Source organism: Dermochelys coriacea, chromosome 14 (assembly GCF_009764565.3).
Source record: "Dermochelys coriacea isolate rDerCor1 chromosome 14, rDerCor1.pri.v4, whole genome shotgun sequence".
Classification (NCBI taxonomy): Eukaryota; Metazoa; Chordata; order Testudines; family Dermochelyidae; genus Dermochelys; species Dermochelys coriacea.
Window position 1 is genome coordinate 23595449 of NC_050081.1, and position 18710 is coordinate 23614158.

An 18710-nucleotide genomic window follows, 5' to 3' on the forward strand; every position below is an offset into this window, starting at 1 on the left:
TTTCCTACTTTGGCATTGCAGCCAGCAGCCTCTGAACTAGCAGGGCAGGAAGAGCTACAGTCTTGCCTTGAATGTGCCCTGGGGGCTTTCTTGTGTGTCCTGGATGCTTGGATTAATGCATGTTCCATGCCGTGGGTTTCCCCTACACTGAAGGAGATGATTGCAGGCACTCAGCAGGCCGGTTGCTTTTTGCACATGTGTCTTGGGGAGCTGTCGCTGGTTATAATGGAAGGAGAAATCTCAGATTGTGACATGGCCGTCTGGGTTTCTTCTCTTGGCCTTTTGGTGGAAATGGGAGAGAGAGCATTAATATAGCTAGGATGCATAGGGTTGTACCCTCTCCAGATGTCTCACTGGAATGGTCTGATTTGAAGAAGTGTGGGGTAGGGAATTGCCCCTTGTGGGACAGAAGTCTCTATAGCCTAAGCAAAAGCAGCTGTGCTAACAGCTGCAGCTTCATTTGCTGCAGTGGAGTTGCACTCATTCACATCAGCTGAGGATCTGACCCTTAGGCTTGATTTCCTTCTTGCTTACACTTATCCAATGGAGCAACTCCTAACCCCCCCCACCCCACCCCAGTGAAGGGGCTGAATCGGGCTCTATGTAAGTAGGACATGCTGTATGTATTAGACACCTCTGAGTTAGTATAGGCTCTTTTCCTATAGTAAAGCCCACACGCATTTCAGTTACGTAGCATACCAGGTCCTATTCGTGTAGGGTCTGTTTTAAACTGCTAGAGTGAGATTTCCAGAGTTTAAGTCTCCTTTCCGTCCTTCCAATTCTGGGTTGCTCCAGGGACCAATGAGACCTCTGGCATAATTTACATACCCCGAGGGGAGTGCCCAAGCTATGGCAGCCTGTCCTGGCTTCCTCTAGGCAGCAGTGCCACCAGAATGCCCACAGTGCTATGCATTGTAATTCTGCCCTGCCCTGTCAGCAGGCCGGTAGGGCTGCATAAATTGCCCTTACCCAAAGCCTGTGGCAGGGGGAATTCTCCCTTCACTGACCCTTCAACATTGCCACAGTATAAAAGGGCTATAGCAAAGGGGTGAAGCCCTCCCCTAATGTTTAACCTGTGCGTTCCCACCTGACTATTTCTGCAGGGCTTTCTGGCCTGGCTAATACAGCTGAAACCCTCTGCTAATAACTGAAAGATGGCCTCAAATTGAATGGTTTAGAGCTAGAACTGGGTAGGAAATTGTTTTCCAGCCCATGAGAATTTTCAAGATTTTTGAGAATTTATCTGCCCTGCACCTGGAACAAAAAGTCAAAATCTCAGATTCTGTTTTGTGAACAGCTAGTCCAAAAATAATTCTGGAATGGGTCAGTCAAAGACTTTCCTTTTAATTTTGGCCTTTTAAAAAAAATACTTTTTTTTTACACTATAAATTAACTAATATTTTGAAACAAAAAGTTGTTTTGTACCAAAACTCACAACTCTTTGGTTCAAAAAGGTTGATTTTTTTTCAAATTGGGAAACTTGTCAAATCTGACTCTTTCCTTCCAGCCGTTTTAGTGTCGACTAATCAATATTTTCTGATGGGGGGAAAAACCCATTTAATCAGAAAATTCCCAACCAGTTCTATTCAAATCCAGCCTCCTCCTTAGTGGGGCTTTAGCTCAGTTTTGACTCTGCTTTGGGCCCATCTAAGCTTGTATCCTCCACACCCCATCTCTTAAAAACCAAACTAAACATAGCAAACATACATTTGGTACTCAAAAAAAGCGTACTGCAGTGAGAGGCAACATGGCTTTTATTTTGTTGTTGCCACTGTTAAAGGCATTTAAAATGCAGAGCAAAACTTTCTGTGAACTGATCACGCTACTTCTTTGTAATTCACAGAGTTGGTGGATAATGATTCTTAACTTCCCTGTTGTCCTCTCATTCTCAGTCACTTCCCCTTGATCAGTAAGAAGCTGCTTCATTAATGAATCAAGCTGTGCGGTGCCACTCATGGGCGGGGAAGAGAGAGGCTAGTTCCTCATTGTAGCATGTATAACAGTGGACGCCTGTCCTATCTGATCAGCTATCAGTATGTACTATGGTGATGAGTTGCACTAGAAATCTCTGTCTAGTGAGATTATCTGTCTCCTTTCAGAAGACAGTTCCTCTTAATTATTCTAACTGTTCTGGGATTGGAGGAAAATGGCCTTTTGGTTAAAACACAGGACTGGGAGTCAGAAGAACTGAGTGCTGTTCCCAGCTCTTGCAGATTCATTGTGCGATCCTGGGAAAATTACTTGAACCTCTCTGTGCCTCAGTTGACCTCTCTGTAAAATGAGGCTGGTTGTGAGGTTTAGATCATTCATGCCTGTAAAGCATTTGGAGATCTTTAGGTGGAGGCTGCTATTGAAAGGCAAAGTTATTATATGGGGAGTTTTTACCCCCAAAAAGGAAGATGTGTCAGATGCTCCATGGAGTCCACTGGGGACTTGACTGTTGATTTTACATGGAAGGCACCCAGAGACTACAGTATTGGGCAGTGATATATAACCCTGACATCTAGTTCATCCAGCACATACCCTGTTTGTGCAGAATAATTGGGGCAGTTGGTCTGAGCCCTACCCTATTCCATATGCAAGTAAATTCTCTAAGGAGAGACATGGATTGCCTCGTTCCAGTGGGGTATTCGAACCCCCATTGCTGTCGCTTCCCCTCTTCTTCCTCTCTTATGGGTGTGGCATCTCCAGATGCTAGTGTGTGGCGTGAATGGCAGTGACATGCACTATTGCTTTTTTATTTCCACACACAGCCTGTTCTGTGAAGGCTAGAAAAGATACAGCCAGGAGTCTTCTCTCCTGAATCTACTCACTGTGTTGGTCTTTTTCTGGTGCTTTCCCTTCTTTTCCCTTCCCTGAAGAACAAATTCCAGATTTCAAGCCTCCACCGAAAACTCCCCAGGTGCCTGTTGTCTTCTGCCAGATCTTGCATAGCCTTCAGTAAGTTGTTCTCAGGCTCTCTCTGGGACCCTGTCTGAGCCACAGCTGAAGGCCTTGTTACAGGCAGTAAAACCCTTCCATTGTACCATGGCGTACTGCTCGGAAATTTACAAAGCAGCACCAAGACGTCGTGATGGAGCTGGAGTAGGATTGACCCCAAAGCAGCCCTGCCAGTGCTTTGAAGTGTCACTGTGGGCAACTCAGCCTGCATACTCTTAGCGCTCGCAGGCCCTTGCACCTGAAGAATTCACTCCAGTGCACTAACGTGCTATCGCAGATTTCCAAAAATGACTAGTGATTCGGGGTCTCTCCATTTTGTGGGGCTCAGCTTGAGATGCATAAAAAGGGCCCAATTTCCAGCGGGCAGGTGCTCAGCTCTTACCGAAAATCCTGTCCCTTTTAAAGTGTCTTAAGCTGGACACCCTAAAAGGAGACACTCCAAATCACTGGTTTCAGAGTAGCAGCCGTGTTAATCTGTATTCGCAAAAAGAAAAGGAGTACTTGTGGCACCTTAGAGACTAACAAATTTATTAGAGCATAAGCTTTCGTGAGCTACAGCTCACTTCATCGGATGCATTTGGTGGAAAAAACAGAGGAGAGATTTATATACACACACACACAGAGAACATGAAACAATGGGTTTATCATACACACTGTAAGGAGAGTGATCACTTAAGATAAGCCATCACCAGCAGCAGGGGGGGGAAAGGAGGAAAACCTTTCATGGTGACAAGCAAGGTAGGCTAATTTCAGCAGTTAACAAGAATATCTGAGGAACAGTGGGGGGTGGGGTGGGAGGGAGAAATACCATGGGAAAATAGTTTTACTTTGTGTAATGACTCATCCATTCCCAGTCTCTATTCAAGCCTAAGTTAATTGTATCCAGTTTGCAAATTAATTCCAATTCAGCAGTCTCTCGTTGGAGTCTGTTTTTGAAGCTTTTTTGTTGAAGTATAGCCACTCTTAGGTCTGTGATCGAGTGACCAGAGAGATTGAAGTGTTCTCCAACTGGTTTTTGAATGTTATAATTCTTGACGTCTGATTTGTGTCCATTCATTCTTTTGCGTAGAGACTGTCCAGTTTGGCCAATGTACATGGCAGAGGGGCATTGCTGGCACATGATGGCATATATCACATTGGTAGATGCGCAGGTGAAGGAGCCTCTGATAGTGTGGCTGATGTGATTAGGCCCTATGATGGTATCCCCTGAATAGATATGTGGACAGAGTTGGCAACGGGCTTTGTTGCAAGGATAGGTTCCTGGGTTAGTGGTTCTGTTGTGTGGTGTGTGGTTGCTGGTGAGTATTTGCTTCAGACTGGGGGGCTGTCTGTAAGCAAGGACTGGTCTGTCTCCCAAGATCTGTGAGAGTGATGGGTCGTCCTTCAGATAGGTTGTAGATCCTTGATGATGCGTTGGAGAGGTTTGTCACCATGAAAGGTTTTCCTCCTCCCCCCCCCCCCCCGCTGCTGGTGATGGCTTATCTTAAGTGATCACTCTCCTTACAGTGTGTATGATAAACCCATTGTTTCATGTTCTCTGTGTGTGTGTATATAAATCTCTCCTCTGTTTTTTCCACCAAATGCATCCGATGAAGTGAGCTGTAGCTCACGAAAGCTTATGCTCTAATAAATTTGTTAGTCTCTAAGATGCCACAAGTACTCCTTTTCTTTTTCCAAATCACTGGACACTCTTTAAAACCTTAACCTCAGTCTTTGGCCTTCCCTTGCATTGCTGGGAGTAGGGAGGTAACATAGGGTATGTCCGCAGTGCAGTGGGAGGTGGGATTGCAGCCCATGTAGAGTAACCTAAGCTAGCTTTAAGCTAGCTGGCCTGAGTACCTATAGCAGCAAAGCTGTGGCACCTTGGGCTACTGCCCGAGTAGGTGGGCTTGTACAGCCTGGGTCACTGTGGCTTCACTGCTCCAGTACTTGAGCTAACTAGAATAAATCTAGCTCAGATACATCTACTCCCTCTGCAGTCTAGGCAGACTCTTAGCAAGGCCGCTTGCAAAGTTTGACTTGCATTTTCCAGTACTGTCCCCTGTAGCGTAATTTTGCACAAGTTGTGGGTCTGTTTGGTGGGGGATGACGTGAGAGGGAATGAAATGTTGCTAGTTCACCATTCTGGACACATTCCAAAGTCCTTTTTCCATTAAATTTTCAATAGACTTTGTTTAATACGACAAGCCTTGGAGACGTGTGGTCACCACAGGCACATTAGGAAACTGACATATGCATTTGTACTTTGTGGTTTGAAAATTACGGTAATAACTTTCCCTTCAGGTCCCAACGTCCATTTCCTATTTCAAAATCAAGGGGCATAAGGGAGGGAATTCTGCCGTTCTGGGACAGTGCATGGCAGGTGGATCAAGAGTTCTCAACGGGCAAGAGGCATTTCCTAGTCTTTCTTTGTTGAACACTAGACTAACGTTAGCCTTTCTTCAGATGACCCAGCTGTGTTCTCGAACAAGCTGACATGTAAGATTTTTGTACCCTGTGGCAATGTGCTGGGTGATACATGAGTCATTGCCTTCTTAGTCACCGCTTTCCTTTTGACGCTTGCCACGAGTCATGAGTGAAATGCCAAGCGGATCGGAAAATGAGCACATACTTTCTGTCTGTTCACTTCAGACACTTTGTGGCAGAATCTCTTCTCCCTACACTGCCATAGCAGAGTCAGTCGGTGGGAGTGTGCATGCTCGTTGACAGGAAACCAAAACAGTCCATGGTAGAGTCTGGTGCCAACATGTCAAAGAAGCTATTCACTTCTCAGTAAAGCAGAGTGCTTTCACCTGCTAGGCAAATGCTTCAGTGCCACTTTTGCCTGGAGGGACCCACGTGTGGATTCTCTGAAGTGTGGATGAGGTAGCAATAGGGGCTTGATTCTCTGAATTGCCAAGTTCATTTTGCTCTGCTTAGGAGCCCAAGGCAGCTAGAGGCCTCCATCGGAGATCTTCCCCTGTGTGGGGCAACCTGCACCAGCATATAGCTGATGGTGTGGCTAGGCCAGCTCTGCCATGCCAGAATCCTGCCCACTGACGTGAGGGAGGTAGTGGGTGGGCAGGAAGGTGTAGGGTGGAGCACAGCTCTGTTACGCTGGGTTCTCCACTGAATGTAAGCTGCCCACAATAGCTGTGAAATGAGGAGCCATGATCGCCGAGTTCTGCTTGGATACATTGGAGAATCAAGCCAAGAGAAATGCTGGAATGCCCCAGACTCAAGTTCAACCCTTCAAGGATCTTCTAGGATCCTAGTGTGTGTAGAGAATGAATAGGAGGCAGCTCCAGCCATCCAAAGGCAAAGGCTGCACTGGCTAAACCTTCTTCCTGGGAGAGATGGATTTTAGATTATTATTTTTAATTGAGAGGCAAGGAAGCTCTGAGACCCCATTGAGGCCTTTGGCTAGAGAGAGGAAGGTGCACACCCAGCAGTTGTCATCTGGATGTTCAGCTCTGATTGCAGGGGAGGCGGCCTTAACTCAGTAGTCTCTTCATTATTTGTAATAGGAGGAGGTACATGATCACTGCCATGATGCTTAACTGAAAAGGCTAGTTTTCTTACCACCAGTGTGTCCCCCACCGCTCCCTTGAATTGGATGTAATGCTGTAAGAAGGAGAACGCCACGTCATGTGTGACTCATCGTGTGTTGGCCTGCCTACTGGGTTTGATCCCTACGCAGTAGGGGTGGAAGGGTATTTTCCATACAGTGAAATTGATGGTGAAATGTGCGTGCAATCTGCTATTTCAACATGGCTGTGACCATCCTGCATGACGAGGCACTCTATCCTAGAGCACAGACTCCATGACCATTGCCTTAAGTTGGCCAGTCAGCAGCAGGGAGTGGCTGGAGAAGGAACAGACCCAGCTCCCCTTTGCAGACCCACAGGTTGTCTAAGGCTAGAAATATCCATGAGGAGAGGCACTGTAGGATGAATCAATAGCCACCAATAATGTCCATCACGGTCACTATTTAAATTACCCACCTGTACTGTGGGGTGGAAAGAACTCGGAACCATCTGCTCCCTTTACCATCTAAGCCACGAGACTTCCTTAGCTGTCAGTTACGTCAAGGCTCTTTGCAGGCCTGTAGCCACTAGACTTCATCATCATTGCAAACGCATGAGCCAGTCTTGCTCTCTCCAGCGGAGGGTAGTTCTGAGAATAAGCACGTGCACATACTGCAGTTGTGGAGAATCTTACTCCACCTGGTCACAACAAAGAGACCCTGCAGCTCCTCTTGATTGAGTTGCCCTTGTCTCTTGTTTTGCTGACAGTTGGGAAGGTAGGGAAGACAGGCGATTGGCAGATAAGATTACAAGGTAGCAATGATAGTATCTGAAAAGGTCTGGAAGAGACTCTTAACTGGGTCAAAGTGGATGTCCTTACTTTTCAAGGCTTCAGAGAGTTTATTTGTGTTCTCTGCTTAGCAGAGTGCTCCTGGGTACCGCCTGGTGATGTTAACTCTTCTCTCTCTATCTCTATTTAGGAGATGAACTAAAATGCAGCACACAACTTGCACGGAGGACAGGATCCATCATGCACTGGAAAGATGTCTACATGGGCTGAGCAGAAGTGCAGCCTCCTCCACCACATGGACCGGTAGGTGACCCAATATTCATGTACTTCCTGAAGGCCCAGGGCATCCTTACCAAACCTTGTGGCATAAATGTCCTGGGATCCTTTCTGTTGATGTTTGTACATCTTGTCCTTTGCCTGGTAACGTTCTGCCCAAGCAGCGGGAAGGTAATGTGGCTAGGAACTACCGCCCCATTCCTCTAGCAACTTTGGGGCTCAGAACCACCTTCCCTTCAATACATGAGTTAGAAATGGGTCCGCTCTACTTACCCACTTGTGCCTTCCCAAGTTCTTCACCTAGCTGGGAAGATGTGCCAAAATGTTGAGAGATTCATGTTAAGTTTAAGGTAGTGAGTAAACGTACTATGGTGTATGCGAACTGGTCAGAGCACTGGCTGAAAAGGGTAGGAACCTCCATTCACCACATGGGATGACGCTTGTTCTTTGACTAGCTGGTGCGGTCTTGCTTTGGGGCAAACGCAGCTCAAACCTATATTTCCGGTGGGGTGGGGACAGGTGTTCACTGGGGTTTTGGGACAAGGGGAACAATGAAACATGGTGGATGACATTTTCCAAAGGACCCAGTGCTGGCCTAGCTCTGTCCATTAAAGTCAATGGTAAAGTTCCCATAGACTGCAGTGGGAACAGAGTTAGCTCAGTAGTGAGTGTTCTGACAGTCCCACCTAGTCTTCAGTGCTGGGGGGTGTGACCGACATTCAGTTAATGAGGGAGTGGGTGTTCTGTTAACCAGAGATTAAACGGTTCCATGGAACTGCAGTTACATCGTCTCATTAAAATATTCCCCCTCCCATGTCTGTCGTTTAGTCATGTCAGGCAGCATCACTGAAGACATGGAGACTGCATATAGAGTAAGGTATTAGTCTGTGTGAATAAGCATGTGAGAGACTCGCTCTGAATTTCTGTCTTGCTACTGGTACCTCTGTGCTTTACTCGCCGGTCACTGCAGTTCAGGGACTGTTGGTCTTTGCTACCCTCATTTTCATGGTTTTATAACTTGGATACCAGTAACTTTGGATCACGATCTTAGAGCCAGGTTTCAGCCTGGGATAACTACGTTCATATCTTACCAAACTTTTTCCCTTTCCCCCAAGATGAGCAAAGCATACAACCCTTTCTCAGTCAGCTGGGTCAGCCATCTTTAAATCAGAGAATGGAAAAAGAATGGGTGTGTCCCAGCTTTGGGTGTGCTGTATTGGTGTATGCAACTGTCACGGGTTGTTTTTAATGCCCGGCACCTTTGTTTCTGGATGTCTGCTTGTCTGCAGCTGCTGTTTTGTAAGGCAGAGATGATGCAGCATGTTATCAGGCAGTTGAATGCTGCACATGTTCGTGGAGACTTTAGATTCATAGGTTTCTAAGGCCAGATGGGTCATAATGATTATCTAGTCTGACCTCCTGCAAAACCCTGGCCCAAAACATTCACCCTGAAACTTTGGCATCAAGCCCATATCTTCGGTTTGAGCTATACCATATCTTTTAGAAAGGTATCTAATTTTGAATTAAAGACTTCAAGGGATGGAGAAACCATAGGCAAATTGGTGAATGACACTTGTGTTTAAAAAAAAAAGTGCCTAATTTCTAATCTGAATTTGTCTAGCTTCAGCTTCCAGCTATTGGATCTTGTCAAGCATTTCTCTGCTAGATTAAAGATCAGTCTGTCAGAAAGCTCTTCCCACGTAGATACTTGTAAGCTCTGATCAAGTCACCTTTTAACCTTCTCTTGGATAAACTACATAGATTGAGTTGCTTTAATGTCACAGTGGAAGGCAGGTTTTCCCGGCCTTGAATCATTCTTGTACAGGTTGAATCTCTCTAGTCCGCACCCTCAGGACCTGAGTGGTGCCGAACTAGAGAATTTCCCGAACCACGGGAGGTCAATACAGAGTGCCAGCGGGTCTCCATAGGTGCAGGAAGTAGGGTCTGGGGGCTGTGGGAGCACCCCCAGGCTTTGTACCCAGTGTGGCCCCCCCACCTGGGGGCTCTGATGCCGGCCCTAGGCCCCAGCCACTGGCCCCTTGCCTGGGGTCCTAGCTGTTGGCCCCAGGACCTCCCACTCCCTCCCGGAGCTTGAACACCACGAATCAGCTGTTCACGGAGCTCCGGAAGCGCTGGGAGGGAGGAGGAGGAGTTAGTAAGCGCGGTGCCGCCAGCGCACGAGAGGCGTGGGGAGAGGGGGGAGCTGGCCGCTGGTGGATGCTTTGCACCCAGTAATTTTTCCCCATGGGTGCTTCAGCCCCGGAGCACCCACGGAGTCGGCGCCTATGCTGGGCCATGGATGTTGCCAGACCAGGGGAGTGCCGGATTAGAGAGGTTCAACCTGTAGCTCTTTTCTGAACGCTTTCCAATTTTTCAACATCCCATTTGAAGTTTGGACACAAGAACTGGGCAAAGCATGAAGTAGTGATCTCGCTAATGCTGTATGCAGAGGTAATATCACCTCTCTACTTCTATTCAATATTCCCTTGCTTCTATATCCAGTGATTGCTTGCACCCTCTTAGCTACAGCATCATGCTGTGAGCTTATGTTCAAAGGGTTATTTACCATGGCCGCTCGGTCATTTAGTGTCACTGAATTCCAGGATACAGACTCTCAGCTTGTAAATGCGGCCTACATTCTTTGTTCCTGGTTTAATGGCCTTGCATTTGGCTGTATCTATTAAAACACATTGTTCAAATGACCCTGCCTTGCCAAGCAATCCAGGTTGCTCTGTATAACTGACCTGTCCTCATCATTATTTACCACTCTATTTTTGTGCCCTCAGCAAATTTTGCTAGCATTGATTTTATATTTTCTTCCAATTCACAAATAAAGATATTGAACTTAATTGGGCCAAGAACAGACCCCTGTGGGACCCCACTAGAAACACCCCCATTCAAATAGTTGATTCCCCATTTAAAATTACTTTTTGAGATCGATCTGTCAATCAGTTTTTAATCCATTTAATTCAGGCTACATTTTTATCAGAATGTCACACATGTCTAAATGAAACACCATCCAGAAGTATAAATCTATTATGTTAACACAGTTACCTTTTACCAGCCAAATTTGTGATCCCATAAAAAATAACCAGTTTGACAAGTCTTATTTCCATAAAACTATGTTGATTGGCATTAATTTTATTACCATGCCTTAATTCTTTACTAATTTTCATTCCATATCATTTTTTCCATTATTTTGGCAAGCATTAGTATCTGACTAGCTGACCTATGGTTACCTGGATCCTCCTGTTTACCTTTTTAAAATATTGACACAACATATGCTTTTTTCCCAGTCCTCTGGAACTTCCCCAGTGTTCCAAGATTTGTTAAAAATCACTCTTAATGGTTTCAAAGGCTCGTCAGCCAACTCTTTTGCTACTCCTTGTGGAAGCGATTAGTCATTCACTAACATCCAAAACTCTTTCACATCCTCCCTAATTACTGATGGAATAGAAAGCATTTCATTATCACTGTGGTATATGAATTCACCATCCTGCTTCTTTCCAAATACAGAACAGAAATATTTATTGAATCATTTCTGCTTTTTCTGCATCATGAATGACAATTTTACCATCCTTGTCTAGTATCAGACCTATACTATTGCAAAGAGTTTGTTTATTCCTGATATATATTTAAAGAATTCCTTCTTAACCTTAACCCTACTGGCCACAGTTTTGCATTGTTGCTTTTTGCATCCTTTATTAATTGGCTTTGCCAATTTACTTTGGCTCTTTCTTGCTTTTGCTGTGTTCCTTAATCCGAAATACATAACTGACTTGAAAGGAAAGCAGTTGCTGTTTGTGCTGGAAACATAGGTATACCTGATCCTGATTCTGTGATCACAGATAATTTTCTGCACATCTGCATATTTAATACTGTGTTTTATTTTCCAGTACTGTGCTTGCAAGCTTTGCTCCATAGTGAGTGACTAATTGCTTCCAATGTTTCACCCTTCCCTACCAAAAAAAAAAATCTGACTTAAAAGTTGCGATTTGTGAAGTCAGCAAGAAGCAGGCACGTGAATTACAACTGTGCTCAGCACTTCAGAAGTAGGATATTCCCGTGGTAGGGATTGGGTCTGTGTACAGAGCCCAGCAGGAATCCCAAGCTGGTCAAGGAAAAGCTTCCCTGAGATTCAGGTTTATTTGCAGGTTTTCTGGAGCAATCATATTGAAACAAATTGGCAGGGTCTCTGTCTGCATTCCCTCAATGCAGCTAAAGAGTCTTCAGACACAAAACAAAATTAAACCAAGGCAGCTCCCATTTCCTGGCTCCTAGCTGGAAAAGCTCAGCTGTTCCCCTAAGGGTCAGAAAAGAGCTCACCTCTGGGAGCCCCTCCCAAGATGGGGCTTCAAACCCTTTTGGGAACCAGTGCTGGGAAATAGCTTCACAAGATCTACTCCTAGGCGGGCCACTCGGCAAAGGAATTGAACATCTCATCACAACGTCCAAGTGTCCTCTTAGCTCTACCTGTAGCATATGTTAAACTCCCTGGACAGGAGAGACGTTAATACCCAGCTATAGATTGTTGGTTAGTGATCTAAGGAGGAAGAGTGGGTTGTGGTGAAAGCCTGAAAGACAGGAGATCCAGATTCAATTCTCAGCTCAGCCACAGACTCCGTATGATCTGGGCAAGTCACTTAACTCTGTCTTGATTGTTGTGAGAATAACAAAGCTGCTAATGAGAGTGTTGTACTATAGCGATTTAAATACCTGGTTAGATTGTAAATAATACCTGTGCATAGCGTAAGCTGCAAATATGCTGCACGCGCCTGGATTAGAGTGTGGGAAAATGCCTCCTTTTCTCATGCTTTAAGTGTATTTCCAATGCTAATTGGGGACGAGGGGATACGATTCAAACACAAATATAAACAAAATAAATAATGGAAACTGCAATCTTCCGGTCATGTAAAGACTGGTTTGGTTTTTGCAAATTTCCTGTGATGTGTCTACTGGTTTAGCGTGGGGCTGCCCCTGGATACAGGGTTTCTGCCATTCTTTTGTTTAGATGAAAGAAAAAAGCCCACAGAAATATTTGCCTTGCGGGGAGAAGTCGGAGATGTACCTAGAACTCAGTGGAACAAAAAACAAGGGAGGGGACTAGGACACATTTTAGGTATATGAACCCTGACAATCTTGACAGTCTTCAAAAGCACCTAAATCCCATTTTCCAAAGTGATTTAGAAGTGTGGGAGCCTAAGTCCTTATTGACTTTCTTGATTTTTTTTCAGTGGGACTTAAACACATTTTGAAAATTTTGCCCAATGTTCCTTTAACCTGCAAGACTTTAAAGAGTCACACACACGGGCAAATTATTACAGCGAATTGATTTAGTCACAGTGAGATATCAAGTGCACAATGGAAACAAACTGAAAAAAATAGACAAATGTTTTTCACCCTGGCAACCGGTGTCTGTTCTACTGATCTTGGGTGTGACTTGTATCAGCTGGCTCAGAGTCATGTGGCGAGTTTGGTTTATTTTATTTTTTTTGAAGTTGACAGTTGTCCCTTTTAACAAGAAGCAAAGGGGAAGCGTTAACCACAGCTGCAGAATTCAGGAGGTAGCAGCCACTGGAGGAGGCGTGTTGATGCCAAGTATTGCAGTGTAATTCTGAGAAAAGAAACCTTCAAGCCTCATCCTTCCTAGCCACCGCTCCTCTTCTCTTCCCCCCCCCCCCCCCCGATATTGGCCTGGCTGTTGCTCGATTCGAGGTGTGATGTTGTAATCTTTGTTGACACTGGAGATCAAAGCAGAAACACTTCAGCACTTATTCTGCACATGCTTATGTAGCGTGATTCAGGAGCTAGTCCAAATTCAGTGTTTGTAATATTTATTTGTATTACCGTAGCACCTAGGATACCCAGTCATGTACTGGGAGCCCGTTGTGCTAGGTGCTGTACAAACAAACCAAAAATGATGGTCTCTGCCCCAAAGAACTGCTGGTGAGTCTCTGTTTCCAGTTCTAAAGTGAGATTTCTCTGGGAGTGGCTGTTCAGTCACATGTTGTTGGACTTCCTTGTTAATTTCTTCGCTGCAAAAAACAGCTTGACCTATCTTGATGTGGTGTTGGAAGCAGTGTGGTCTGCTGGTTGGAGCATGGGAAAGAAAGTCAGGAGAGCTGTGGTCTAATCCCACTTTTGCCACTGACTTGCTGTCCTTCAGCAAGTGGCTGATGACTTCGGCTTTTTTCAAAGATGCTGAGCTTGCAAACTACCATGGGACTCGAGCATTCAGCACTTCTGAAGACAAGGCTGTTAGTTAACTAATCTGTCTCTGTTTTCTCACATGCAGAGTGAAGATGATACTGACTTATTTACATGCCTACTAAACTCGCAAGGGTCTTGTGAGGGTTAATTAATGTCTGTGAAGTAACTTGTATGTGTAGCGCACTCTAGAAGTCTCTGGTGGTGGTCACCTTTCAAGTCAAGCACCAGTGCTCTGACTGGGCCAATGTAGTTTGTGTGCTCTGGTTCCGAGCCTCTGATTTGGAAATCAGTGAATGCAGCTCCCTGTGAGATGTTCCCATTTTACAGATCAGGAAAATCAGGCTGAAAAGTTGACTTGCCCAGTACCCCATGAGGTTGGTGGGAAGGGACCCTGGATGCCACCATGACCTGATGCTACTTTAATTTTGTAAGGAAGCATTTAGGGTGCAATAAAGCAGCAGAAAAGGCTAAGATTTTTAAATGACCTTTTCTCCCTGCAGTGCCTGCATCCCGTAGCAGATTATCTCCACTGGAGACAGTCCTAGCTGCTATGGGAGCTACTGCATCTGAATAGTCTGGATTTGAGAATGAAATCAGGAAGAGATGCTTTGTAATGGACAGCTCTGTATAGAACCCTACTGCTGCTCTGCGTTTGTCCCAGCACAGTGTGTGCAAGGAGGGAATAGAGCTACTGGGATACTCTTCTAGGCCTCACCACCTTCTTGCCTGTCTTAATTCTTTGTGTATGCCGGAGTGACTGCACTGCAATGCACCAGCTCAGTGTGCATGGGTGATGTTACCCTTTAATGACCTGCTCATAGACAGGCTATAGGACATTCCACCTTTATTCCAACTTCCCTGTTTTGGGGTCTTCTGTAGTTTAGGTGGCAGAGATGTGTGGTTTTGGAGCAGAAGGACTATGTGTGAGCTTATATGTAGCATCTGTTTTCTGGAGTCCATTCATCGCTCCTCCACTGAGGTCAGCCCAGAATCAGTGTGCTGTAGAACAATATAAACGGGCTCTCATTGCTTCAGATTGCACAAAGTCAGTTATCATCCAACTGAGAGAAATAGTCAGCACACCTGCATGCCCCAGAGAAGGAACATTTTCCTTTAGGATATTAAATTGGTTTTGTATTTAACTTTCTAGTGCCCTCAGCTGGCAAGCGCCTGACCCTGAGCTGGGTAGGCCCTGCCTCGCTAATGGGCGTAGGTTGGTAAGGAAAGAAATGTTCACTCTACCAACGCTAGTGCTCACACATTGCCTGGGCTGGTCTTCCCCTGAGAACAGCGCTTCATTAAGAATGACTGACTGCAGACAGAAAAGGAGTACTTGTGGCACCTTAGAGACTAACAAATTTATTAGAGCATAAGCTTTCGTGAGTTACAGCTCACTTCATCGGATGCATTTGGTGGAAAAAACAGAGGGGCGCAGACATGTATCACCGGCGCGCCTCATTTCTAGGGATGTCCCTCATTACAGACCCAAAGTTCCATACACAGTGCACACATCTGGCCTCCTTCACTTATTATGTTGAGAATTATTTACATCAGAAGTGAAGAACCATGGTGCAAAAATCAGTTAGATACCCTAAAAGGACGGGTCCCCCAGCATTGTCAGTTTCCTGCATGAATAATGTTTGTGCCCCTTGCTATGGGTCTTTGTGGCAGGCTGAAATTCATAGATTTTTAAGGCCAGAGGGGACCATTAGATGAGCTAGTCTAACCTCTTTTATAATACAGGCTATAGAATTTCACCCAGCTATTTCTGTATTGAGCCCATTAACCGTGATTTAAGGTGTGATTATAGCATTCGCCACTGGGTGCAAAACATTGGTCACTGCTAAAATTCTGTTCAAGCATTTGTGGCTTTGTAGGGAAAATTTCATTTTCAGGTTTGGTCTCCCACCTAAGGTGATATGCTCCTCTTGGAAAATTTGAGCAAGATCCATTTGGCCATTCCACTAAATACCGTGAGGTGGGCAAACCACTTCTCCAATCCTAAAACAAAACCATTCTCACCATGCTTTTAAAGGGGGCTTAATAAAAATGGCTGAAGTTCATGCCATGGCATGGAACTAGCCCTCACTAAGGAACCAAGTGCTTGTTCTTGATTTTTATGGAGGCTGGAAGCATGCGGTTTGAAAGAGATACTGCACATGCATCATGAAGTCATCAACAAATCATGCTTGCTTTATATATTTAGGAAAGGCAGTAAGATGCCCGCCATCAAGGCTTTTAGATGAGCAATCATTGCTGCTTTGGGGAGTGGTGGATTGCAGTTTTGGTCATTCTCTGTTTCGGAGTCAGCTTTCAGTGCCCAGACCAGGAAGTGAGTCCTCTGAGAGTTTTGGGGATTCTCCCCTCCCGGGGCAGGAGGGGGAACTGGAGACCTCCTGATGCCTCTTAACTGCTGTGGCATAGGGTGCACTTACATGCCTGTGTATGCCTTCATACTGGGCACTTCAAACACAGACCTGCTCTCATTAAACTCCGTGGCAAAACTCCAGCAGCTTCCAAAGACCTGGGTCAGCCCCTGAACTAGCTGTGTGCTTGACATGGCTAAGGCCTTTGTGCCTAGCTTCAAACCCCCTCGAGCATTGAGCTGCAAGCAAGGGATTTAAGTTACAGGGCAGATGCAGAGACTCTGAATGTCTTTGTAAAACACTCTTAAAACACAGAGCTCTAAATTAGCCCAGCTCCCCTTCTCAACAACATGGGCCACTCAGCGAGCCAGGAGGTCTGTCCTAATGGGCGCACACTAAACCAGAGGTGCGCAAACTATGGTCCATAGGCCACATCCGGCCCACGGGACTGTCATGCCCAGCCCTTGAGCTCCTGGCCGGCGCTGCTCTCAGCTGCATGGTAAGGTGGCGGGGAGCGGGGGGGTTGGATAAGGGGCAGGAGTCCTGGGGGTCAGTCAGGGAACAGGGGGCAGTTGGATGGGGCGGAGGTTCTTGGAGCACTGGGGAAGCTCCAGAAGACTGGAGGAAAGCTAATGTTTTTCCTCTTTTTAAAAAGAGTATACAGGATGACCCAGCTAATTGTAGGCCTGTCAGTCTGACATCAATCTGGAGCAAGATAATGGAGTGGCTAATACAGGACTCCATTAATAAAAAAAATTACAGAAGGGTAATATAATTAATGTAAATCTGTATGGGTTTATGGCAAATAGATCCTCTCAAACAAACTTATCTTTTTTTTTTAATGAGATTACAAATTTGGTTGATAAATGTAATAGTGTTGAAATAATATACATAGACTTCTGGTTTAACTTGGTACTGTACAATATTATGATTTAAAAAAAACTAGAATGATATAAAATTAAGATGGCACACATTAAATGGATTAAAAACTGGCTAAGTAATTGGTCTCAAAATGTAATTGTAAAAGGGAATCATCATTGTGTGGGTATATTTCCAGCTGGGTTCTGCAGAGATCAGTTCTTGGCCTTATGCTGTTTAACATTTTTATCAGTGACCTGATAAAATCATTCCCGATAAAGTTTGCAAACTGTGGGGGTGGTAAATAATGATGAGGATGGGTCACTAATACAGAATGATTACAGCTTGGTAAACTGGACACAAGCAAACAATATGCATTTTAATACAGCTAAATGTAAATGTGTCCATCTAGGAACAAAGAATAGAGGCCATGCTTACAGGATGTGGGACTCTGTCCTCAAGCAGGGACCCTGAAAAAGATTTGGGGGTTGTGGTGGATAATCAGCTGAAAATGAACTCCCAGTGTGATGCTGAGGCCAAAACAGCTAATGCAATTCTGGGATGCATAAACAGGGGAATCTTGAATAGTAATAGAGAGGTTTTTATCTTTCTATTTGGCACTGGTGTGACCACTGCTGGAATACTGTGTCCAGTTTTGGTGCCCACAATTCAGGAAGGATGTTGATAAATTGGAGAGGGTTCAGAAAAGAGCCATGAGAATGATTAGAGGTTTAGAAAACCTGCCCTATAGTGTGAGAGACGCAAGGAGCTCAATCTATTTAGCTTAATGAAGCGAAGGTGGAGGGGTGACTTGATCACAGTCTATAAGTATCAATATGGGGAACAAATGTTTAAAAATGGCTCCTTAATCTAGCAGAGGAAGGTATAACACAATCCAATGGCTGGAAGTTGAAGCTAGGCAAATTGAGATTGGAAATGTGGCATAATTTTTCACAGTGATAATAATTAACCATCGGAACAATTTACCAAGGGTCATGGTGGATTCTCCATCATTGACCATTTTAAAAGCAAGATTGGATGTTTTGTTTTGTTTTTTTAAACTATGCTTTAGGAATTATTTTGGGGGCAGGTCTCTGGCCTGTGCTATACAGGAGGTCAGACTAGATGATCACAATGGTCCTTTCTGGCCTTGGAGTCTATGTCTGGAGTGGCCTATGCTTTTAAGTCCAGAGCCCCCAAGTTCACTCCCCAAAGAAAACACTTGGGACTTATTATACCAGGAAAGGCAAAAAGCTGACTGAGAACAGTGGATTATAATGGGGGGATGTGGGGGCAAGAATTCAGCCTTAGCTTTAGCCAACAAGTTCATTAATGATGTGGCGATGGTGCAATGGTCACATGTGCTGGGTGCTTGTGGCCGTACTTTAAAGGCTTGTTCAAAAGAGTTGCAGAAAGGGGCTGCTGTTGGCACGACTGGATGTGTTGGGTACATGTTCAGTGGATACACCTTGAATTACAGGACACTGAATTGCTTTACGCTGTATTTCATAAAAATACCCTCTTGTCGCAGCAGAGCTGAGGTGTGCTTCGCTCTTCCTTCTCAGCAGACTGCATTGCACCCCAAGAAGACACTTGCAGAAGGAAGTGGAGTTTGTGACTAAATGTCCCGTTTGCTTTAAAGGTAGCCTATGATCTTCTGACCAATCCACATAGGCAGCATGTTCATGTCTAAATGTAGCCCTAGGGTGCGGTGACAGGGTTAGGGATCCAGGAGTCTCCGGCACTCATGTCAAGGCCCTGGAT

At 45.1% G+C, this 18710-nt stretch overlaps 1 protein-coding gene across 3 annotated transcripts in view; it reads left to right on the forward strand.

The window, feature by feature from the left end:
• The window catches only part of PIK3R5 (phosphoinositide-3-kinase regulatory subunit 5), a 102069-nt gene that overhangs the window by 38154 nt on the left and 45205 nt on the right, over positions 1 to 18710 (forward strand). For 2 of the 3 annotated variants that reach the window (XM_038372200.2, XM_038372201.2), the window contains exon 2: positions 7427 to 7539. In XM_038372200.2, the coding sequence (XP_038228128.1) occupies positions 7440 to 7539 (100 nt within the window). In that variant the 5' untranslated portion in view covers positions 7427 to 7439. Of the gene's footprint in view, positions 1 to 7426; positions 7540 to 8366; positions 8385 to 18710 lie in introns of those variants that run through there. The other variant, XM_043496434.1, reaches the window with a different exon arrangement.